Raw genomic sequence first — 8,167 nt, 5'->3', positions numbered from 1 at the left:
GACGATGGAATACAAGCGTGACATGTCGAAGGTTAACCTCACCGGTCCTTGGCGTTATGTAGTTACCATAATAGTACCTTGCGGAAACGGGGGGCTCGATTGGTTAGATACGGTACCGGCCCGCAAGTACGTGCACTCCACGCACACGCACGTATCCAAACCTGACATCCCTGGTGCTCGGTCCTGGAATGTAAGTACCGTACCCCACCTACGGGTACATTAACGGCGTGGGGTGGGTGGGCCCTGCTGTTGCATAACCACAATCATCAGAAGAGAGCTTACAGGATGTGGGTCATTTTCCTGGATCGTCAATGGCTTTGAATTAAGCACCCACTTGGCTTGGATCAAATCAGAGCTCTCTAGTGCCAGAGCAGTGTGTGCTGATTGCATCGCTCCATTGTGGCGGGGTAAGTTTCCACTAACGCCCACAAATCTTCTTGTTGAGAACGGTTACAGGCTCTTGGCTATAGTCAAATATTCAGTATGGTGAACTGACATCTTTAAATAATCATAAAATGTCATTTATCCACCATTTACGGCGACCGAAAATAAAACTAAAAAAAGACAACGATATTACAACATGAAAGAATGGAGGGTACCCAGTCCAGCCCTGTCCTAATCTACATGCTCCGACCCTAACATAACATTCACCACGAACTATGCCACACACATCTAACCCTCAAATGTCCTATAGAACTTTCTTTTGTATAGGAAAGAAACGACAATGACAATAACGCCCCCTTCCCAAACCAGCACTTAATCCATGTGCGCAAATTCAAACCAATTTGCTCTGCAGTCCTCCTGGTCGAGGCCTGTACCGTCCGTGAAGCGGCCCGCCATGCAGCCGCGACACTTTGGTGATGAAGGGCAGTTGAAGTAGGGGATGTGTTGGTAGCCGATGTCACGGAACCTATTCCCACTATTAGCTTACTTGCCCTTGGAGGAATGAGGTGGGGTACAAACCAGTGGATCTTGCTCTTGTCTTCAAAGAGACCCAGGGCAATACTGTGGACTGGGGCATCACCCCATCGTTCATAGAAAAAGCCACCGGCGCGGTCAAGGTGGTCAAAGTAGTCCTTGTATTTCTTGCTTCGCCAGAAGTTCATATCGGCAATCTCGAAATTGCTCCAGAAATGACATGTCGAGTATCCATTTGCCTTGTGGTTGTGGTTGGGACGGTTCTTCGAGTCTGTGAGCCACTTGAGAGCATTGTTGGGGTGGATATACTCGGGATGTTCTGCAATGAACTCGAGGGTCTGGGGCCAGAGTGTTTCAATGGATTCGGGGGAGTCGTAGATGTTGATGACAAAGCCGTAGGTCTTATCGTTGTCCTCCATGTAACGGAAGACATCGTAGTCAACGTCACAGAAGAAGCTGCAGGGGGATTAATTAGTGTCACGTGCCAATTTGTTGGGCGCTTGGAGCCTTACTGGACTTTCGGCTCAACACGCCAGTACCACCGCACATCGGCAAGAGCGGGGTGCTCGTAGAATTTCCCAGAGTTCCAGCGGCACATTTGGTGGTAACTCTCGAGCTTTGAGTATTGGACCTTCTTCTCGGTCAAGATCTCGGCAGACTCCCTCATCAAATCCCTGCTAATCCATGATGGGATCTCCCAATGCTCCTTGGGAATAATCTCTGTATACTGCTATCAGCACAATTCAATTATCAGCGGATATGCGGGCGCGCTCTTACCATATCGAACCTCTGCCTTTGTCTCTTTCCTTGTCCGCTCCTTGAACTCCGCCGAGAAGGGCTCGTCGTTGAAGAATGTCCACGGGTAATTAAATTTGTGATTAAAGGTGCGCTCCAGGTCCCTCATGGCGCTGATCATACCCTCCAACTCGTTGTTCCTTACTAGCGATAGCAGCGTCGCGGATGTTCGGTTCGTCTCGCCGGGGGCCCATAGTTTCCCTGGGGGCCCCTTTTCAGGATTCAGAAGCGGGTCTATTCCTTTCAGTGAACCTCCGGTCTTTGGTCGCACGAATTTGTCGCCGGTAGGGAGGAGAGAAGAGGCACCGGGGATGGCGGTCGAGTAGTTGTAGAAAACTATCAGCAGTGCGGAGAGAGCGGCCAGAGAAAGCACAATCCGGGCAATCCCTTTGGATTGCGTGACGACCATTGTGCTGCAGGTAGGGATAAATTAACAGCCAATGGGGATGGATGGATAGATGGTGAAACTCGAAGGAAGGAGGGGAAAGGTTGTAGAGGAGATCTGTGGAGCTTCTTCGATCCCTGATTGAATTGCTATTATATATTGTGGGGGGGAGGGGGGGATGGATTGAGGAAGTATGTAGTGGATGGTGGTAGTAGCAGTAAGAAAGCAGGTATGGAATGGTGGTGGGTGGAGGATAGAGGATGATGATTATGTGGTTGACCGTTGGGAAGAGTAAGTAATCCTCCTTCTCCTGTATGTCTGAGATCTTCCTCTCCTCCTCTCACGGTTCCCTTTTGTTGATTTGTCGTCGTAAGCTGTGGGTATGTGTGTCTGTCTGTCTGTCGTCTGTGAGGAATGTTCCAGGACCAGCGGACAAAATAGAGGTGAGGTGGGAAAAGGGTTCGGTAAGTCGTAAGCTGCAACACCTGTCACTGAGCCGCATCAAACACAAAACAATTCCCGGTGCTATCACCCGGCCGGTGGATGCAGTAAAAAGTATTGGCATTTTGGCAACGCACATGCTTCCTTCCATGTCGACGAATTGTTACCCGGACACCTTCCCCGTCGGGGTCAAGAGGTCACCTTCCTTCTTAAACCCCTTCCTTCCTTCCCCTGTGGCCCTGTAGAGTATTCCCGGCGTATATTACCGTCTATTAAGATGCCTATTCCCTGTGGACATATCGAACTTCCTTGCCGTGGCTACAGGGGAGCTAGAATGCGTATGTATATCTTCTGGGTACAGACAGAAATAATAGTCGAGAGCACACGACAGACACTGTTGCGTGACAGAGCCAGACCAGCCAGCCAAATACACAGAACTCCCAACCATAGGTATGTAGAGCTAACGAAGTAGCTACACCATATACCTACGCCACACCTGTCACGGCCTCTCACTCGCAATGTATGGGGGTCACTGTTTATATTTAGGAACCTGTACATGGACGCAGAGGTACATATTCCTACATGTACAGCACGCATGTGAGACGCTCAAAGCAGTACATACATGTAGAGTAGGTAGTAGTATATAATAATTCCAACACCCCCATCCAACTCCACCATGCACCGGCTTTAATATATTCTGACGACACCTCCTCCCAATCCCTCTTCTTCGATCCTCCCCCTCTCAAACCCCTTCTCCATGCGATTCGAAGAGCGCAATGATCTGAGGAGAAAAGATATGATATTAGAATCTAGTTTACAATCAAATCCAACGTACGCCGCCGGCGCCGCTGCGACGTTCGTTTGATCCTCCTTTCTCATTCACTTTGGAACCCCCCCCGCCAGCAGGCCGTGCGGTAAGGACTTGATTCAACATGAAACATTGTTATACTATGATCGCCGGGTCCACCGCCTAAGACGAAACGATGGAAGCCTCTTTTTTCCAGCTCGTCGTTTTGTTCACTTTTATTTTTATTTTTTGGGTTCCCTATTTCCTCCCTTCTCAGCTCTCTCGCTCTCCCTCGGTGCTGTACATTTTTGTTTTCATACCACTGTGTGCACTTTTCCCTCTTTTCCGCACGACCGTTTCTCGACCGTCCAAACCACGCTCCTTCTCTCTTCCCCCCTCAACGACCGAACGTCACCCTAACCTAAGCTCCAACTCACCCCCCTCCTTCCCTCCCCTCCTCTCCCCCAATCATCACCACCACCTAGCGCGTGAGCAAGTCGCGTCATCCTGTCCATCCCCATCCCAGCAAAAGCCCGTGAGTTGACCTAATCTTGACTTGACTTGACCTCAAAGTCAGTCCAGTCCAGTCCCCAACCCTTCAACACGTCCCTCCTCCTCCCCACACACAAGCAGCAGCAGCAGCAGCATCATCAGCCACAACTACTCATACCACAACCTACAGTAGCCAACACCCCCAACTCGCTGTCGCCGCCGCCGCACAACATGACCCGTAAAGGAAAGGAAAAAGACCCTTCGAAACCCGACCGCGCAACATGGACCCCCGAGATGGAGCGGCTCCTGATCAAAGCACTCCTCGTCGAGATCCACAACGGCCGAAAAGCTGAGAATGGACATGGCATGACAAAGGAGGGATGGCAGAACGCGCATTCTGCTTTCAATAAGCATTCGAAGCAGCCGTTGGAGCTCATGCAGATCAAGAATAAAGCGAATGCTGTGAGTGGTTTCCCTGCATGCATCTGGCTTGGTTCCTGATGGCTTTATTATTGTTGTTCTCCTTATATTTGCATCTCTTTCCGACCTCCCGACTCCGACTTAGATCTGGAACCCCCGATCTGATCCTAAGGGACCATCTTTGAGATCGGGGTTGGAGGTGGGGGAAGAGACAGCAGGAGAAAAGATTCATCAATTGAACTTTACGAAAGGGCGGGATTGACTCTACGGGATGCTATAGCTCAAGAAGGAATACGCCGTCTTCAGCGCCATGAAAGAATCTGGTGAATTCGCTTGGGACGAAGCCACTGGCACCCCCACAGCCAACAACGAAATCTGGGACCGCTATGTCGAGGCAAGTACCTCTATCCCCTTCTTCATCCCCCGCTGGCCGTCCTAACAATCTCTCCAGTCCAACCCCATAGCCAAAAAGTACCGCGGCCGTGCCCTGTCCAACTACGCTCTCCTCAGCCAACTTGTATCTACTGCGCCCCTCTCACCAACTACTCTCGCCCTTGCCCTCACTCCCGAGTCGCTTCCCACCAAGCGCTCCCGCGACGACTCTGACGATTCTAGCAACGACGGCACCGACAAGTTCGACGATGCCGAAGAGCACGGCACCTCCGGTTCCGAGAACGACGATGAAGCCGTCGCCCCTAATCGACCCCCCGCTATTCTTGCGACACCAGCGCCGATTGTCGGAGGAGGTGGTGTCAGTGTAGGTGCTGGGGTGGGTGTAGGTTCCGGTGTATGTGCTGGAAACCACCAGACGATGAAGCGGATGAAGCGCAGCTTCGCCGGTGAGGTCCACAACCACCAGAGCATCGCGAATGCCCTTACGACATTCACGCAGACACTGGGCTTGTCGCCTACAACAGCCCAGCGACAGACGCCGCCGACACCTGTCGTGCCCAGTCCGGTATTATACAACAGCGTAGATAACATCCAGTGCGCGATCACCACACTCCAGAACGACTACGACAAGAAGATGTCAGTCGAGGATCTGGTTGCCTGTCTCTCCATATTCGAGTCCGAACTAAAGGCCAAGATGTTCGTCGCCATGAAGAAGGGCATGGTCAGGGACGCCTGGCTAGAGAAGGAGATACGGGTGTACCGGAGAGGCTGCGGCGAGCTTTGAGGAGCTATTGTCCACCTTGCCACAGCACACCACGCACAAACCCCCCCCCCCCCTTTTTTTTTTTTTTTCTTTTTTTTATTTTTGCTCAAACCTATTTTTCCTTCAGTCTATGGGTGGCCTTTTTGTGTTATTTTATATCTCCGTTTATCGCGATTCTTTATTTTTCTCTTTATTTTCCTTTTCCTTTGGTTTCCTTTTTTGTGTGTATCAGACGCTATTTCCTCTTCCTTTTTTGTTAACGCTGTTGTGAGTAATTTATAAGGAAAGCTGATTTTTTTGTATGGAAAACATTGGGAACCCCGGCTGGGTGGGAACTAAGGAATTCAACTTGTAGTGAGTTTTTAACAGGGCAGTAAGTTGGTTGAGTTTAAGTGGTTGGTAACTTTGTGGGGGCCAATACAGGGTTTTCTTTTTTTTTCTTTTTTTTTATATTTCTTTCCCGGCAATTTGGTGAGGTTTCTTGTTATTTCTTTCATTTTTTTTATTGTTCTTTTACTTTTCTTTATATACTCCTCTATCATCCATTAGTTTTAATACCCCCGAGATGCGCGCTTTTGTGCATTGTAATTAATTTTCGCCTTTTAGGAAAATTACTTGTTAGTTTGACATAAAGTCGGTAATGGTTTGTATGTTAGTGCGATGGAAATGAGTATATGTGTGTGCATGTGCGTGATGAGTGAGAGCTTGTGAGTGAGTCGGCCCTGCAGCATATGCATCCGTGACAATCTCATTTTACAGCGCATACATGAGCACAAAAAAGCAAGGCAGAAGAAGCTCGGATGAATGGAATGCATTAACGATTAAACTGAAAAAACCAGGTTTCTTTTTTTTCTTTCTTGATTAAGCAGTACTTTATATTTCGGGGGTGTCCAAATCCCCTTTGTAGAGAGGAACAAAACGTCCTTCCTCGCTCTATAATGATTATTTCTCGGTCAAACAGAAAAAAAAGAAGACAAATTTGTATCAGATCGCCGCGCATAAAATCCTTCCTGAGAAAAATAGAAAAGAAGAATGCAACAAAATCAGAAAGGTGAGAAATATACCTACATGAAACAAAAAAGGGGGCCGTAAAGAAGAGGTAAAAATAAAACACAAAAACCCTACAGTTTGACCGAGTGAAATTGTAAGACCTTTCCCAATGAGATGTAACCCCACCCACCTCCCACGAATTCATAATCAGATCAAGACATGAACTACCCATTAGTTTTGCCAGCCTACCCCAGGCTCCCAGTTCACCACCAAAATCCGTTCAACAATATTATATATTCGCAACCCAACTCCCCACAAATTCAGACATATAAATCCTTTCCCCCATCGACATCATCAAAAAATCTGTCCTTGCTTTTCGTTCTTTAAGCCTTGCGGGATCGGACAGCTCCGTTTCCATTTGCCTTCTTGGCGGTGCCGTTAACGGCCTTTCCGTTGCTGACTCCATTGCCGTTACCGTTGATCGCGGCAGTGCCGTTCTGGACGGTCTTCTTAACGGAGGGCTTTCCGCCCTTCTTGTAGGTGGCAAGGTAGAAAGAGATGAACAGAACAAGGTAAGATGAGATGATTCCCATTCCTGAGTACGCAGCGTATTCCTCGCCGGCGCACTTTCCTGCATTGGGGATGTGGGGCCAGTAGGTGGAGGTGAAGTAAGTGTACGACGCGAAGTAGATGAAGCCTATTACATTATGATGTTAGTACTGTCGGAAACCCAAGTTCGGCAAAGCGCAGATAAGACATACCAAGGTCAATGACGAACTGCGCAATCTGGAGACGAGTGATCCACTGCTTCCACCAAACGCGGACACCACGGGCAGACTGGAAGTAGTACCAGTACATGACGACATGGACCATCAAGTTGAGAGAGATAGGAACCCATGACTGCGATAATCGTTAGTTCAGGACCCCCGGGGAGAATTTTATCGCAATTTTCGGGTTACTCACCACTGAAGTGCTACCGACGAGCTGAGTGAAGCAAAGAAGAGCGGTGGCTCCGTGGTGGTAGCAGTGCAAGAAGGCTATATCCGGTCAGCATTGGAGCATTGAGTGGGTTTTGATAAGGGGATCATACTGAGAGGCTTCTTCTTAACGACAAGGAAGACGGTATCCAATAGCTCAACATATTTGGTAAGATAGTTCAACTGAGCATCCACGCGTCTGTTAGCCACTGCCACAACAAGTACCCTAAAATAGTTGGACGCGTATAACATACGTAGTACAGAAGGACCAATGGCTGAGTCCAACCACCCCCGACATTGCAGATCGTGTAGAACAGCCCGTTATTGTACAGCGTAGGAATAATCTGCTCAATGAAGAGCACTAATAGTCCTCCGGATACAATTGTCAAAGCCAGATTGTGAATCTGGAACAAAAACTGGAGTTTAAAGGCGGGTAGCCCCTTCATGATGAACGATCCACCGGCGAGGATTGCATAGTAAGCCGCGATTATGCATACACTATCCTTGAATGTCGAGATCGGGTTCACGCCAGGCTGGAATACGAAATCATTCGCGGATGTTCCGGTGGCCGCCGTGTATAGCTGATCAAATAGGGGCCATAGGTGGATACCAAATGGCCTGTCAATGCTAGGTGACTGGATGTCTATGGCCTTCATGAGGCTGTCCACTGATACTGGCATGGCGTAAGGAGTGTGATATTTGTATATTAATTACTATGGTCGAAGGATTGCAAGAGCAGAAAAAGGTGGTAGTGGATAAGGAACGAAAGAACGTAAGGGGGGGAAAGCCGTTGATTAAAAGCGTCG

At 48.8% G+C, this 8,167-nt stretch overlaps 3 protein-coding genes across 3 annotated transcripts; 1 reads left to right on the top strand and 2 right to left on the bottom strand.

Moving 5' to 3' along the window:
* Window positions 1-756: 756 nt before the first annotated feature.
* On the bottom strand, window positions 757-2,122 carry H6S33_004041 (uncharacterized protein; the record flags this gene model as incomplete). Its single annotated transcript, XM_044835405.1, has 4 exons — window positions 757-910; window positions 964-1,374; window positions 1,431-1,638; window positions 1,696-2,122. 4 exons carry the CDS (start codon window positions 2,120-2,122, stop codon window positions 757-759), a joined length of 1,200 nt encoding a protein of 399 aa, XP_044691575.1.
* Window positions 2,123-4,049: 1,927 nt separating this feature from the next.
* Window positions 4,050-5,415, top strand: H6S33_004040 (uncharacterized protein; the record flags this gene model as incomplete). Its single annotated transcript, XM_044835404.1, has 3 exons — window positions 4,050-4,280; window positions 4,519-4,632; window positions 4,690-5,415. The coding sequence occupies 3 exons, from the start codon at window positions 4,050-4,052 to the stop codon at window positions 5,413-5,415; spliced, it is 1,071 nt and encodes a 356-aa protein (XP_044691574.1).
* Window positions 5,416-6,767: 1,352 nt separating this feature from the next.
* Window positions 6,768-8,041, bottom strand: H6S33_004039 (uncharacterized protein; the record flags this gene model as incomplete). The annotated part of the gene is made up of 5 exons (XM_044835402.1): window positions 6,768-7,081; window positions 7,146-7,284; window positions 7,348-7,421; window positions 7,475-7,544; window positions 7,616-8,041. 5 exons carry the CDS (start codon window positions 8,039-8,041, stop codon window positions 6,768-6,770), a joined length of 1,023 nt encoding a protein of 340 aa, XP_044691573.1.
* Between the last annotated feature and the right edge of the window lie 126 nt (window positions 8,042-8,167).

The sequence above is a fragment of the Morchella sextelata genome (genome assembly GCF_020137385.1).
Source record: "Morchella sextelata strain SCLS chromosome Unknown scls_16, whole genome shotgun sequence".
In the NCBI taxonomy this organism is placed as follows: Eukaryota; Fungi; Ascomycota; class Pezizomycetes; order Pezizales; family Morchellaceae; genus Morchella; species Morchella sextelata.
This window is presented reverse-complemented; position numbering and strand designations above follow the sequence as displayed.